The sequence below is a fragment of the Vespula pensylvanica genome, chromosome 4, assembly GCF_014466175.1.
Source record: "Vespula pensylvanica isolate Volc-1 chromosome 4, ASM1446617v1, whole genome shotgun sequence".
Lineage (NCBI taxonomy): Eukaryota > Metazoa > Arthropoda > Insecta > Hymenoptera > Vespidae > Vespula > Vespula pensylvanica.
The window spans coordinates 4407415-4423512 of NC_057688.1; the positions used below are offsets into that span (position 1 = coordinate 4407415).

Sequence of the window (16098 nt, forward strand, 5' to 3'; positions counted from 1 at the left end):
ATGATCTAAAAAGATATCTACTGATAGTGATTTCCTGTTGATTTTTTGTTCTTTCATTATGATTACTCATAAAATTAATCCAATTTCTGTCAGTTTTTCACTATCTTTCGATATATATATATATATATATATATATATATATATATAATTTATCGTATGAACTATGATGAAAGATGACATAGTGAAACATTATGAGAACGTGTCGTCTACGATCGAGGACGACTTTTGTTTGCGCTGCAAATCATCCAGTCGTGTAAAGAGATCGATCAATTTTTCGCATTTTACAGTGTTCGACTATTCGTTCGTTTACATAAATGACGACTAAAGAAAAAATAGAAAGAGAGAGAGGAGGAGAGAGAGAGAGAGAGAGAGAGAGAGAGAGAGAGAGACCTCATCGTCTAAGGGAACCTTTTTTACTCTTATGAAACATCGTAGCGACGGCAGAGATCAGTCACGTTTCGAGGTAAACGCGTATTAAACCGAAACAAGCAAAATTTGTCCATTTTGGTTTGTCCATTATCGGCGAAGCCTCGAGAAAGAGAAGAGCGAGATTTTCCGAGATTGAAAAGCCTGCCGGCATAATTGGCTCCTTTCAAAACGGCGCCCTTTTGTGCACCGAATGAAGCTCTCTGTTCTCCATTAACGAGCGCAGCGTATTGTCAACCAGTACTCGCATGTATTGTCTCTGATGATCCACTGATCTCCTCGTGGTTAAAAAAATAGTGAGTAAATACTTTTTCCCTTATACGATTTCTTTGATTAAATATAAATAAGTGAACAAGCACTTTTTTCTCTAAAACAAAGTGTCCTCCAGAAATTTCCACCTATTCTTGACTTTTTTATTGAAATATTAATTTCAAAAAAATACTATCATATACCTATTAAATTTAATATTAAATTTGCAACTATTGTTAAATTAAATACACCGATTTTCTTGATGACCAATGAACGATAGTATTATTCATGTACGTACGTAAGAGTAAGTATGTACGTACAACCAGCTTTCCCTCTCCTTTTAACGAGGTCTTCTCTCTTTTCATCCTCTCTTTCTTTCTCTCTCTCTCTCTCTCTTTGTATCTCTTTCTGTCTCTCTTTCTCTCTCTCTCGTTCTCTCTCTCTATCTATCTATCTATATATCTATCTATCTGTAACATAACGAATTCGTAGCTGCAACGCGATCGAGCAGCACGAGCTTTTTATCGGTGAACAAACGCAACAGGCATTTGGAGATGACGCGGATTATGAGAGAGCACTTGTCAAAGCTTCGATAAAAAACTTAGTTCGGATCACGTAGTTAACGAAATTGTAATCTCCGAATTAGAAATAATTGTAAAAATGGTTTGTCATCCTAGATCGGATCATCGAGCAATGATATAAACGATTAAAAATTTTCTGTCTTATTGTCGTTAGGATCCCCGAGTCAGAGGGTTGAACTTTGGATGGCATCGAGAAGAGGAAAGAAGATGGCGTCTTCGCGAAAAGGCAAGAAAATGTAAATAACCGTAAATAAGACGTTCAAAGAAGAAGAAGAAGAAGAAGGTAGGATTAGAACGATAACATCCATCGTTGGCGATCGTGCTTCGTCGATTGTCACCGTCGCTTCGCGATCAACGTCGATAATCGGTCCGTCTTGTAAGGTCCGTGAAAGAGAAGCGAAGCACGTGAGAGATCTTCAGTTAGCTCTGCGAACGCAGAGTCAAGAGGTTCATCGGACATACCAGGGACAAAGCAAAGACAAAGTTGAATATAATACACGCGTGTATACGAGGAAGAGAGAGAAAGAGAGAAATAGAGAGGGAGAAAATGGCTACGCTGACCCTAGATCATCGTCATTGTCCTAGAAAACAAGTTTGAAGTCGAGAATCACTCGACTACCCGTAGTTTCTCGTGACGACAACAACTAAGTCCTCTACGAGTTGGCCAATTCCCATCAGCCGTATCTCGTTCTCTTCCTCGGAGAATGTCGAAGAAGCAATGGATCGTACTTCTCATGTTGTTCCTAGCTTATCTCTTTTTGGGTGCCTCTATCTTCTATCATATTGAAAGCCGGCTGGAGATCGAACAGATCGAACGTGCCAAGGAAAAACGCATCGAGATCAACGGTAAGAGAGAATGAGAAAGAATAAAAGAAAATGACCCTTTAAATTGATAAATTACGCATTTATTATCATGAATGATTCCATACTATTACAACATTGACAGTTGTGCCAATAATTATGAAGATAGTCGTGCGTGTAAAAAATATAGCAAATTACGCTTGGTAGCATGATCTATATATACGAACTCGTAAGTCGAAATATTTCGAAACGAAAACTGTATGACTTAGATCATAACTATCGGCTCTGTTTTACTTGAAAATTTGTCGATTTAAGATTGAACATTCGTTTAAGTAATTAGTCGTATATCATAAAGAGAAAGTTATAAAAAAAAAAAAATAATAATAAAAAGAAATCACTCATGATTCTCATGCCGTTTATTTATTTACGGTCATTTTTACAGATATTACACGAAATTAATTTTGAACTCGTACGCGACGTTATTCGGTCGTCGCTTCGACCGTGCTCAGCATACATACATACATGCATACATACATATTTACATACATATTCTTGGTTTCTTTCGCAAGGACAATAATTTTGTGGAGACTACGTGTACAGGCCACGTTCACTCGTTAAATTCGCTCTCTGTAAGAGGGCAATAACGTTCCTTCATTCGTTCGTACGTATGTACGAACGTATAAACGCGCTTTTTTGAAGTCATACCGATATACATAATTTCCTTCGTCGTTCGACTTTGTCATCGTAAAAGATTCACGTATGGTGAAGAAAAAGAGAGAGAGAGAGAAACTTATCACGTATCCTTGCGAACGAATTCCAAATTTCAGTATTAGAAAACGTAGTTCTCATTTGAAATTATTTTAAACGAGCTCGTTTGAATTCGCTAAGAAACACATTCATCTTTTTGGAAAAAGAAAAAAAGAAGCAAATGTCGAATCTAACAAATCGTAAAAGAGTTAACGTGAAGTTACCGACGCGTCAAAATTTTCCATGTACGACGTTAAAATATTAACGTACATACACATATACACGGTTATTAACGTAGATGTAAAGTTAAGAAAAACGAGTTACGTCTACGGGATTACTTTTCCAATAGCTTCTTCGATAAGAGATAAGCGATACCATATAGCTTCCAGGTATTACGATACTACCTTTAAACGTAAATTTGTGAGAGTTATCGATTAGGTACAATTGTGTATGTATTTGTCGGTGTGTTGTCAATATACCTACTTTACGAAGAGATGAGCGACAACGAGGAGCGGCTATGTGGTTAGGAATGTAGTATACATAAAGATATGTATATGTATTCTTAGTTGCAAATGAATTCGTTTAAAAATTCGCTCAAATATTTCTATTACCAATTGAGCAATAGAGAGAACACTTTTCGTTAACGACAAATCACTTCCGTTAGATTATGTACTAAAACGCTCCCACATGTCATAGTACTGTTGATAGTCTCGGCCAATTGCTAGATCTATTGAAGACACTGTCAAACGAGCCTACATAGGCTTGATAACTATCGAACGTTCATCGTTTAAGAAAAATCGTTTAAAAAAACATATAAAATTATTCATAATCAAATTATTATTATTGTAAGATATCATTATCGTATCCCTGTAATACACTGATAAATTCACAAGCATTTCATAGAAAGTATAAATCGTACGCAAAATTGACCAACATACCAAGCTCTGTTACATATCATTATGCTCCAGTTTCTACCGGATTCGGACGTATTCGTTAATTAAGTAATGACACGGTCGTTGGACCGAATCATATATGTCTCGCGACTTCGCCTACGAGAATTTTGCATAAGAGGATGCTAAAAATTCATCTTAAAATTGATAAAATTCAACATTTAATATAGAAGTATATGTTCTTAAATAGTATTCTTTCTAAGTGTTACGATGTTTTCTTTTTTTTTTTTAATTCGTATTTTTTTTTTTTTTTTTTATCAGACGTCTTAAAATCTATTAAAATATTTTAGTTTATTTTTTAATGCGACTCCGAAGGAGAAAGAGAGAGTTAAAAATCTTGTTTGAAACGTTTGTTATTCTTTTAGAACAGAAGTTGGACAATAACAGAACTGATACCTTAAAGTATTACATCATAAGAATTTTAATTAAAGTAACATAAAGAAGACAGATTACGGATTACGCAATGGCCGATACATAAGTACGCGACGTTTTGCGGGCTCAAAGTTGACCCGTGATATCACTACCATTTTCGTATTCATAGCCGTGCCCCGAAAGTATTGTTAAAAGAAAAAAACGAGTTGCATTCAAGCGGACGAGTCACAATGCCGGCACGTAACGCTACATAAACTTCCAGTGTCAGTGTCGTGTCGAGAGGGTTAAGCGATCCAGTATTGAAATATTGGACCGCTCCTACTTCGCATGCTTAATGATGAACCCGTCGAAAATAAACATAGGGTAAATCACAAGTTAACTCGTGGAATTATAGGGTAAACTACATTTCGTAGTAAGTCGATATGAAATGTGTAACAAAATTTCGAATGAATTCGAACGGAGGATGTTCTCATAGTTAATCGTTATTTTTTAATATTGACATTATTCTTTAATCCTCTATAATTCCACCAAAATTTCAGATTATACACATATTTTTTTCATTTAACGAATATATTATTCTTTTCGCCGCAAAATCAATTATTAGTTCATATTTCAAGATTAAGCTCTGGTAAATATAAGTTAGACTGTAAGTTTTATATTATACTGCTTGTTTCGTAGACCCAATAAAAAATTGGCCTATGAAGAATTAACTTTTGCGGATAACAGAATTTATCATAAAGATTTTTAAGAAATGAAGACCGAGTTAATTTTAGCCGATTTATTCAATACGCGTCGATTCGTTTGTATATATATTGATAATGATGTTTTTTTGCGTAAAAATTTCTATTATGATTAATTAATATCATCGTAGTAAGTATCGCGCGACTAATTTAATGAGTTCTGATCTTATTTCTCTTTCTCCAACGAAATGTTACATACTAAAATTATAAAATATTTTGCAAATTTATGCTATGTAGGTAGCTATAATATTTTGTATCTCTTCTCGCGATCAAAAAAGTAAGAATATCAGTTGTTTATCAGGAACATGACTGGTATAAGTTCAATTGTGCTCAGATAATCCGAACTAAGCTTTAGTTTCCTTTTTAATCATTTCCAGAATCCAGCATTCGAGGAAATATCATTTCTTTCTCTTTGAGAAGGATGTAATGTTAAAAGACAATATAGAAAATCACGAATAACAATCATTTGCGTACATATTTCTGGTTTATTGACAGTTCCTGTTGATGTAATTTCTAGGATATTTTTCTATAAAGAAAACAGAATGAATAAATATGTGAATGAACGAACAAAATTCGAATCTAATACGAAGGTTGCATATCCTATATTGCACGAATAAAAAATTCGATTTAATTGAGGCAAACGGCCGATGTAACCAGCAAATATCGGCTGATAAGATAATGGCTGACAATTATCTCGAAGATAGTCTCGTTTAAAGTGTTAGCCGAGCTACCCTGCGCAAATTAATCAAGAGAAATGCAGATAATGAAAGCTAACTCCAGGAGTTATTCGTGGATACTCGTACAGATCGTTTATACTATGTATGTATAGAGATATACTAATTCGTTTTTTTCTTTCATAAGAACTCTTTAACAATTGTCGAGACGAAACTGCAGTATTTCCTACCACCTATTTATTAGTCAGGCATATATGTGTGAATGCTCAACTATGTGTCATCAAAATTATTACATCGCACAAAAGCATTGATGAATAAATTGCGATCTATAATTTATATTCAAGAGTAGCTAACTCCTTCGAAATAAATGATTACGAATATACTCACCGTGTATCGTTTTATCGCGAATCTTTTCAATTTTCAAAGTATACGAACAAAAATATTTCCTGTAACTCGTTTCTTTTTCTCAATAGATAAACGAGGAATGGAAAAAATATTATCTAGCGTGAAGAGGACTTAATCAAAGGATCAAGAAGCTTTTGGTTTTTTTACGTTATCGTAATTACCGTCACTCAAAGAAGAAACATTGTTAGATATCGAAAATTTATATTATTTGATAATTCATCGAACCAAGATTTGAACGTAGTGCTAATGAAACTTCACGATAATCCTACATTTGATTTATGACTTAATCTCTGCTTAAAGCATTTCATAACTTTTTCTAAATTTTTCAGCTTTGCTTCTCAAACATTACATTCCCAGTCCTTCACACAATCAACATGAGATCTTCGAACGATTGACACAGTATTGCGGCAAATCGGTTTACAATTACACGGACGGCGAAAGTGATCCATTAAAATGGGACTTCTACAACAGCTTCTACTTCGCTTATACTGTCGTCAGCACGATAGGTGAGTCGCAGCGATGTTGAAAATAAAATGATTGCAATTTCGAATGAGATTGAAATAATTCGACAACAAAAAAATAATTGCAATTTTTGCTGTATTAAATCCCAATGAAAAAAAAAAAAAAAAAAAAAAAAAAGAAACGAATCAAATAATCAATCAACTTCAATCTAACATCATCGAACATCCTAAAAATGTGCAGGTTACGGAAATTTAGCACCAACCAATATGCTGAGTCGCATATTGATGATGATCTATGGGTTGCTCGGCATACCGATGAACGGTATTTTATTGTCTCAGTTAGGAGAGTTCTTTGGTCACGTCTTCGTAAGGGCTCATCGCAAGTACAAATCCTACAAGAAACACCAAAATGATTATGCGAAGAAATTGACGCCGCTTGAAACAAGAAAAGCTGGCCTCGCAGCACAAATCTTCATGTATCTCATTCCTGGCTTCGTCATGTTCATCTTCTTCCCGGCTTTCCTTTTCTCTCATTACGAGGGTTGGACTTACGATGAAGCTGTTTATTATGCTTTCGTAACATTGACAACAATTGGCTTTGGAGATTATGTGGCAGGTCAGAAAAAATAATTTTTAAATAAATAAACATTCGTCCACCAAAACGCAACTAATATACCGAATAAAATAATTACATCGACTAATATTGAGCGAAAAGAAAACCGAAAGAGAGAATGAGGCAGAGAAATGAGCTCGAGTTAATTTCCTATCACCCCACCAGTCTATAAACAATTAAAAAATCAATTAGCAGCATCATCGGTCCAATCAATCTAGAATATCGTTAAACTGATTATGTCTCCTTGACAATCTGCACGCATAATCTTACACAGAAAGCAATGTAAAAAGAACAAAGCGGCAAATAACGTAGAAGACTCGTCCGGGTCAATTGACGTTACTTGATGCTTTCAATTCTAGAAGATTTTATATCTGATATTCAATTCGTGACTTATACATTTCTTAATAAATTTTTATATGCTGATAATGCTGTTCATACGTTAAAGGCTGGACTACATTTCCTCTAACACTAAAATCATATCTTTCTGTTCATACATGCACGCAATAGAGAGAAAGACTATTTTTTTCTTGGTAAGTAAAGCCTAAATAACTGTAAGTACAGTCAATCAAGAATCATCAGATATCCGTATAATGGAAACACAAAAAATATCTAATTGTTGACATATTATCGAACAAATGACATCGTGTTCACAGGACAAGACAACACGAAGGGTAATGGATTTTTTTTCGTAATGTACAAAACCTTCCTCATTTGTTGGATCTCCTTCGGATTAGGCTATATCGTCATGATTATGACTTTCATCGCCCAAGGTATGCGCAGTAAGAAGATCATCAGGATCGAGCACAAATTGGCGATGAATCTAAAACACACGCAAAGCAAGATATGGAACGAGTTTAACAAGGAGATCAACTACTTCCGAAGAGTCTTTAATGAGCTTCAGTTTTCCAAGGTCAAAGTATGTATCATGTACATCTATAATTTCGTCATTGATATCGTAAGTGTAAAGTTACCCTTGTACGTTATATTTTAGAGGGTCTACGTCGATGAATATAACTACGAAATACCGCCGACCAAATTTTTACGAAGTAATAGTTTCCCAGATCTCAGAAAGTTGATATATGGTGGCTTTGAGAGTTCAGTACCTTTGCATCCTCGGCGCCGTGCTAATAGCGAAGTAGTACCGATGGTATGTACGAAATATATACATAATGATTATTTCAGATAATTTTTTATCAACCGTATGTCATTCAGGACCCATTAGTACGAGTGGTATCGGAAACTGATCTCCAACGAATCGACAAAACGGCTACATTTGCGGCTCACGCGATGGTACAACCAGCGGAACTGTTAGCAAGATTGGTAAACGTTCTGGGCTACATTCCACCACCTGATGATGCTAACGATACTTCCGATTGGGATCAAGAATATAAAAACAAAGAAGACACGAAAAAGACAGGAATCGAAGGAATCAAAGAAAAAGATATCTTTAATAAACAGAATACTTGGAACGAGTCAAGCTGGAGAATCGGTGCTGATAGATTTCCTGGTATGATGCCACGATCGAGAGCAGCTAGCGAGGTGAGATTGGATATGGGTAAAAATGATTCGAACATTCACCAACAAAACGGAGAATGGACTTGGTCCGGACCGGCTGCTTCGAGGAAGATTCAGGAATTGATAAAAACTCGTAGAACTGGTCTCTCTGGTATCAAGGACAGTAAATCGTACAAATTTCCTTCGATCACATTACCCAAGTCGGTACCGAAGAATCTCTTCTCTCCGTGGAGACGGCAATCATCGAACAAAAAGGCATTGGACGCTGAACAGTCCATCCAAAAGGGCACTCTCCCTGATATCGATCTCGAAGCAGGAGAAAATTATTCGTCGATAACAGCACATTCTGATTTGTTTTCATCCAATTTGGACGATGTCAATGAAACCACAACAACATCGAGACATCCATATTACACTCACACAGGTGCCAATTTCCCCAGTTTGATGGAGAGTAATAATATTTTGGAAGAGACATCTTTAGCCGATTTTCTCAGAGCTCTCACTGTTCTTCACGCAAAAATCAGCACTGTACCTAGTGATTACTCGAACACGCGTAAACCTCAAAGGAAAATGGGTACTGCTTCATTGACGCCACCTAAACTTCCAAGTCTCTTCACCTTGTTCTCGCAATCCGCAGATAGTCAAGGTCATAGTCAAAGCAATCAAAACACAGTGACCACGTCCTCCTCCAATAGGAGATACTCTCTAAGACCTAGCGAATACTCACCGGCGTCTACGCCATCGTACGCAAGACGTGGAAGTGCGATCAATCCTATTAAACCCAGAAGGTTTTCCTTGAGACCTGTTGCTACTCCAACCAGCACACCACCAGAATATACAGCGTCCTACTTGGTAAGTACACCTATTGATCTTATTATTTTCTTGATTATACATCGTTATATATCATTTTTCTTCGTTCAGATAAGTTCAATAATTGAATATATCCGATGCTTACAAATAAAAATCATTATAGAATTCGCGAACACACGATGACCAGAAATCCCAATTTTCCTCTCCTGCGGATACTTTTGTCTACGAATCTGCTAAAAAGCCACTGGTGCAAATGGAAGGAACACCAGGTGTCTCTTCACCGATCGCAACGTTCTCAAACGTCCGTCGTTTGTCTTTACGACCTATGACCCAAATCCAACAACCACCCAGTCAACAGATTCAAGCTACCAAAGCTTTGCCACGTTGGAAAGCTGGTATGTTGCAACGACAGATCGGCAGGATGAGCGTTCATCGTCGAGTACGAGCATTCAGTTTAAGCGACGTGCAAGCAGACAAATCTGAAAAATCTACTGGTCTAAGTCCATTAGCGATAGATGATAATGGTAAAGCAGTAACGTCTATTGTTTCTTCGAGTAAACCGAATGTTTCTGCGGTTCAGAAAACAGTTACAATCGTATCACCAACGAAGAACGAAGTTCTTCGATCGGACAGCAACGAGTCGACCTCAGTCGATACTCGATCCCTCGTAAATACATCCTCCAATCCTTTTGTTTCCTCTTTTGTAACGTCAGAAACACCTGGTAACAATGATACTACCGATAATTTTCGATTTAAAGACGTTCAAGGGGATGAAGCAAGCAGCAATATCGCATTAAGCACTTTACAGAAAGCGTCTGAACATGAAATCAATTATAATGATACCTCTAAACAAGCTAACTCGGAAAACAATGAAAGGAATGTAGAAAATATGGAAGTTGCCAAAGAGATTACAGAAAAATTAATTTTCCATAACGATCCTGCCAGTTCTAAAGAGATTTCTAATGACAAATTGACATCGTCTAAAGACGTATCGTCAGATATTAAAGATAGTTCAAAGAATAGTTCAAAATCGACGATTGATTCTACGATAAAATCTTCGAACGAGAAACCAAGGATATTCATAGATTTTTATAAAACTTCGTTAGATGTTAAAATAGAAAAACCCAGCGTAAATCCCTTTTTGCAATACCAAGCTACAACGAGTGCTTCTCAATACGGGAACACTAATCTTACGGAGATTAAAGGAGAAAAACGGAATGAAGCACGAAAAGCATGGAAAAAAGAATGATTTATTTGTTTATGGAAAACATTCAATGAAAATTTTCTCTTTCTCTTTTCCATTTAACAAAACAGTCAGATTATATTCGTATAGATTTTCCAACTTCTATAATTTTAAAAAGATTCTGTTGTTTATGAATTTTCACATCGACTTATCATCAACAGGTCTTCTAATCCTTTGCATCTTTCGAAATTATAAATTATGCGATATTTATAATTTAAATCAATAATTTTTAACAATGAGACATTAACTTATTCCGATCGTACAATTTCACTTACGATCAAAATTCGTAACTTCAATTCATGACAATCTTGAAAGAGTTGCATTTACGAAAAAATGAATGCAATATCGATGATATAATACAAACGTAATAAATAATTCACGCTGATCTTAGCAATATTTAACAATAGCTTACTCTTCAGACGTGGCGTGATTATTGAGATTACACTTCTTACTCGTTTGATTACTCGTAGATCTAAGCTATTTTGTCAAAACGATAAATCGCTTTTAATTGTTAAGGTCTGTAATATAGAGGATAACTGTGATAAAGTAATTATAGTAAAAAAACATTAATTATATTGTATATATCATCATATATTACAATGCTATGTATTTATTTCATTCATTTAATTTAGAAAAATTTTTTCGAATTACTTATTGCAATACAATAATGACAATAATAATAATCATCTAACAAAGTTCGTTAAAACGATTTTAGTCTTGATCAAGTTGTTAAAAATTTAACCATACGTGTTATGTAAAAGAAGATATAAACAGTTTAAAAAATGAACAAGTTTTTATTTAATATATATAATAAATTACAATGTTTTCTTGTTAATATATTTTATATTTGGCGAGGCGCGTCATAAAAAAAATGACTATTCTTCATCGAGTAAATAATATGGCTTATGGCCGTAAATAATGCAAATTTGTATTTATGTACTTTAGATGAGAAAATCATTACTCAGTTAGAATGCAATGTACATGTTTATCGTTGATCTAACTATAAAAAAAAAAAAAAAAAAAAAAAGAATAAATAATCATAATTTGCTCGCTATGTTGAGTTTTGTAGCCGTTTTCGAATTTCATCGATAAGTTGATCTCTTGGTATTGGAACTTCTTTTCGCGTAGTAACTTCTCTTAGGGTGACTTCACCTCTCGCTAACTCTCCCTCGCCAAGTATTATCGCTAAAGGAATACCATTTTCTTCACAATGCTGCAACTGTGCTAATAGTTTGACGTTTTTCTTGTACGCTTGTTCGGCCTTAATACCAGCATCCCAAAGATCCGACAAAACATGCATTCTTTCTTCATGTAAATTTTTCTGAGCACTAGCTACGAATACTTCTACTTCTGTTGTTCGGATTTTCGCACCTTTATTCGCCATTTTAGCTTCTAAAACACTAAAAATACGTTCGACACCTAACGATACACCTACGCAAGGTATGGTTTTCTTCTTGCTGTCAAACATTCCGACTAAATTATCATAACGACCACCTCCGGCTACGCTACCGACGCCGATATCATCTCCTAAAAAAAAAAAAAAAAAAAAACACACACACACACAATTACAGAGAGTAAATAAAATGTATAACAGTAAAATTAAAAATTTTTTATTATAACAGTGCACGTACCAGATAAAACTGCTTCATAAATTACTCCTGTATAATAGTCAAGTCCTCGTGCAAGACTTAGATCAAAAACTATCTTGTCTATAACTTTATAGATGCTACAATATTTTAATAATAATTCCATAGAATCCAATCCGAATATAGCAGATTTGTGCATCATTAAATTTTCATCTTTTCTTAACTCCGTTATTAAATTTGCACCTCCGGACTTAGACACGTAATTCCAAATTTTATCGGCGGTCTCTTCGTTTAGACCTTTTTCTTCTACCATTTCTTTCTTTACTTCTTCCCAAGGTGTTTTGTCTAACTTATCAACCGAAGAACAGATAGTTCTGAATTTATCTTGTGGAACACCACATGTAGCAAAGATTGCATCAAGTAATGATCTATGATTCAATTTAATTATAAATTTTCCTAGATCCAGAGATTCCAATGCGTCTGAGATTACACGAATACATTCAGCATCAGGTATCATAGGATCATATTGACCAGCAATATCAAAATCCTTAACATAGAAATAAATATAATATATTATATATTAAATGTACAGATATTATAATTAGCATTACAAGTACTTACACATTGATAAAATTCTCTATAACGTCCTTTTGTTGTAGCTGGATTATCTCTTCTATAAACTTTGGCAATATGATACCTTTTAATACTAGATATTTTTCCCATAGCTAGATATCTAGCAAAAGGCACTGTTAAATCATATCTAAGAGCAAGTATTTCACCTCCCTGATCTTTTAAATCATAGATCAATTTAGAATCTTCACCATATTTCCCTGTTAAAACATCCTAATTGTCATGTAAAATAAAATACTGCATTAATAATTAAAAAATTCTATTACATGATAATATTTAATGATAAATATTTATATATACCTTCAATTCAAAAACAGGTGTATCTATAGTTTCAGCACCATGATGTTTAAATACTGAAATTATTTTCTCCAGGACTCCCAGTCGTAATGACATATGTTCTGGATTATAGTCTCTTGTACCTTTCGGTGTTTTGAGGATGAGTTTACGTTGAACAGCATTTTCCTCTCCTAATTGTGCTTTCAAATCCAGCAGTTTTGAAACTTCATCAGCTATCTGTAAATATCATATTTACTTGATTTTATAATAAATCACATAAAAACTACACATCCCATTTATTTACAAGATAGAACGCAATGTATTTGTAAGAAGAGATATTAACTGCTTGCCTACCTGTGGGGCAATAACAGATGTGCAGTAATGTTTTCGTGCGATGATAGAAATTTTGGTACACATCAGAGATAACATCGTTTAGACAGAGAGAATATGGCGCAACCAGAATGAAAGAGAAAAGTCCGCCTCAGTGGTGATTATCAAACTAGCCGAAACAATAGACATAACATCGGTAAGCAAACTGGCAAGCAGCTGCCACAAATTACTTTTATTTAACTATATCGAGAATGTCGTTGAGAAGAAATTGACATGTATCATTACAGTATCCAATATACGAGTTATATTGAACAATTTGTAAACGAAATCATAAAATTGATTGTTACATATAATACATCAGTATTTAGCAATCTATGGTAATGCTGCTTGCAAGCGACCAACTATCTCACCTTTTTATCAAGCATGTTATTATTACAACAGGAAATATCACTCATATTCTCAAGTTTTTTTGCCAAGGAAGTAAATGATGCTTCCAAGGCAGGAAAGTTTGAACGTTCAGCCTCGGTAAAACTTTTCATGTTAATATACCATCGATTTAAATGTGGCCACTTTGCAAAATTGTCATTATAATTACTTGTACATAAATTGAAAAGCTGATTGTCTTTAGATGAAGGGATCCAGCCGCATACATAGCTGATATCCGCAAATTCATTATTTAAGGTTTTTAAATCAGGCAATATATTTGAAGATCCCTAAAGAACGAAATGTTAAGAATATTTACAGATTGATAAATACTTTGCAAATTTGAAATTTACAAAATATATCTTGAATCTATCTATTAGAAATTTAATAGAATTAAATAAAGCTTGTTAGAAAAATATTCAATTTTATTTCATGTTCCAATAAACATTTTCATTCGTTCATTTTCTTTGTTATTACGATAAAACAAATTAGAAATCTTCGATTCGTCAAATATCTACAGCGAATACGAAGGCAGAATGTATTAAAAATACAAATACAAAAAAAGTTATGATAATTACAAACATCGAGTACATCTTACGATCGTGTTAAACTTTTAAATATAGAAAAACCTATCTCACAATAAAAACGATATCTGGCAATTCCATGAAAAGTAAGTACGTTTTACATCGAGTCATCGTAGCGCAATATTTCTGTTTTATATTACAAATAGAAGCAAGAACTTTAACTTATGAGTATGCACCATATGTACCGCACAGATAAAAGTAATTATTTATTAACGTATTGCATTGTTGACAGTGTATGAGCATACCTGAGTTTTGTCTCCTTTAGCAGCTTTTAATTTTCGTACAAGATCTCCTTGTTCTTTCACTTGTTGCAATAAATCCTCTCTTCCTTTATCGGCCATCACGAACCACGCGGTCCTTCTTAGTATAATTTTCGAACAGTGATATTGAACTCGTCATGCAATTTTTTCGACTCGTTACGTTCACTTGCGCATGCGTAACATATGATTTCGTTATGATTCAACGTATCTGATTTTTAACATCAAGTTTTATTATTTAACACTGCTTCGATTATTGTTCACTGCTACCTTTACGTTTTTTCTCCTTTCAACAATATTAATTAATTTTAATGGAAAAATTCTGATAGCAGAGTTTCCTTTTGATAATATTTTTAAATAAAATCTGGTAAGACGTTACGACAAAAAATATTTCGTAAGTACTGTATGTATCGTACGATCTTAACCAATCCACTCGATCGCATTATAAGCACTTTACCATTCCCTTACTTTCATCAATTATTATTTGAAACAATTACTTTCTATTCTTACCGTTACGTTCCGTGATATACTTCGTACTGAAGGCTCTTGCAGATATACTTCTCCGATACTTCGCTCGAGAGATATTTAAGCGCGCTTTTTAATGTCGTCGGTAACGTCGAAATAGCAATAACCTTTGCATATCTTTATCTCTTTTACTTCATTTATTACGTATGTTGTTCAAATGAAGAGATACGAAATTAAATTATTCTTGACGAGTTCTCCAAGATAGTCAGATTAAATTTACAGAAAACAATTACGATAAATAATCGGTGTATCATAGAAATTTATTGATTTCTCAAGTTTCTATCAAAGATCGATTGTAATACTTTTCAAAAGTGCAACAAATTTCTATTGCGAAAAAATGTGTCACTTAATAACTATGCTTGGAATAACGTCATACAAATGGCATAATATCTAATTATTGCGTAAATCGCGGTTGACAAAGATACTCTCTTAAAATATTTTTTCTACTCAATAGTAATCGACAATATCAATACTATTGTGTCATTCGAAGAAAGAGGTCATGGAAGGGGGAAAGTCATTCCCCTGAAGTGTTATTTCCCCTTGATAAATCAGACGTGTACAGTCCGGTCAAAAATTTTGACAAAGCCATTCTTCCAAATTAGAAGAAAAGTACAATGGTATCGGATGACTGAACACAACCACGGCTAAACGTATTTAAGGTTCATTGAATCTTCACGTGGAAGTAGAACAATCGACATTCGTAATCCTTTCTCTTCGATAAAGTGTACAATAAGGTGAACGAACTAATACAATATTAAAATCTAAATTGTTAAACTCCTTAAAAATGGAATGTTGATAATTGGTGGTAGTGTATGTTAAATACTAACAATACTAATTTAACTATTAATCTTTGTTATTGCGAAACGCAAATGCATAAGATGATACGTCGCATGAGTTCGT

General features: G+C 34.3%; 2 protein-coding genes across 8 annotated transcripts; one reads left to right on the forward strand and one right to left on the reverse strand.

The window, feature by feature from the left end:
* The first annotated feature begins 371 nt into the window (after positions 1 to 371).
* On the forward strand, positions 372 to 11374 carry LOC122628659 (open rectifier potassium channel protein 1). 4 transcript variants are annotated; one of them, XM_043811148.1, is made up of 8 exons: positions 372 to 722; positions 1411 to 2102; positions 6275 to 6451; positions 6648 to 7022; positions 7673 to 7935; positions 8011 to 8166; positions 8232 to 9386; positions 9508 to 11374. In XM_043811148.1, exons 2-8 carry the CDS (start codon positions 1961 to 1963, stop codon positions 10591 to 10593), a joined length of 3354 nt encoding a protein of 1117 aa, XP_043667083.1. In that variant the 5' UTR covers positions 372 to 722; positions 1411 to 1960; the 3' UTR covers positions 10594 to 11374. The 4 variants fall into 4 exon arrangements, with proteins under 4 accessions (XP_043667083.1, XP_043667082.1, XP_043667085.1 ...); XM_043811147.1 differs by lacking the exon at positions 372 to 722 and adding an exon at positions 1171 to 1338; XM_043811150.1 differs by lacking the exon at positions 372 to 722 and adding an exon at positions 6014 to 6128 and having other exon boundaries at positions 1974 to 2102.
* Positions 11375 to 11584: 210 nt separating this feature from the next.
* LOC122628665 (histidine--tRNA ligase) lies at positions 11585 to 15559 on the reverse strand. Of its 4 annotated transcripts, XM_043811163.1 has the most exons (7): positions 15184 to 15559; positions 14662 to 14959; positions 13820 to 14122; positions 13104 to 13316; positions 12795 to 13016; positions 12219 to 12720; positions 11585 to 12114 (listed from the first exon to the last, which is right to left on the reverse strand). In XM_043811163.1, exons 2-7 carry the CDS (start codon positions 14755 to 14757, stop codon positions 11639 to 11641), a joined length of 1812 nt encoding a protein of 603 aa, XP_043667098.1. In that variant the 5' UTR covers positions 14758 to 14959; positions 15184 to 15559; the 3' UTR covers positions 11585 to 11638. The 4 variants fall into 4 exon arrangements, with proteins under 4 accessions (XP_043667098.1, XP_043667097.1, XP_043667101.1 ...); XM_043811162.1 differs by having other exon boundaries at positions 14662 to 15559; XM_043811166.1 differs by lacking the exon at positions 13820 to 14122 and adding an exon at positions 13434 to 13578 and having other exon boundaries at positions 14662 to 15538.
* Between the last annotated feature and the right edge of the window lie 539 nt (positions 15560 to 16098).

What these genes read in the sequence shown, in the direction of transcription:
- LOC122628659 (XM_043811148.1), top strand. Translation starts at nt 1,961, where the DNA reads ATGTCGAAGAAGCAATGGATCGTACTTCTCATGTTGTTCCTAGCTTAT. An exon ending in AAAACGCATCGAGATCAACG is followed by an intron (nt 2,103 to 6,274) that starts GTAAGAGAGAAT and finishes TAAATTTTTCAG; the next exon opens with CTTTGCTTCTCAAACATTAC. An exon ending in AATATACAGCGTCCTACTTG is followed by an intron (nt 9,387 to 9,507) that starts GTAAGTACACCT and finishes AAATCATTATAG; the next exon opens with AATTCGCGAACACACGATGA.
- LOC122628665 (XM_043811163.1), bottom strand. Translation starts at nt 14,757, where the DNA reads ATGGCCGATAAAGGAAGAGAGGATTTATTGCAACAAGTGAAAGAACAA. An exon ending in ATAACATGCTTGATAAAAAG is followed by an intron (nt 13,317 to 13,819) that starts GTGAGATAGTTG and finishes TGATATTTACAG; the next exon opens with ATAGCTGATGAAGTTTCAAA. An exon ending in TTATGAAGCAGTTTTATCTG is followed by an intron (nt 12,115 to 12,218) that starts GTACGTGCACTG and finishes TTTTTTTTTTAG; the next exon opens with GAGATGATATCGGCGTCGGT.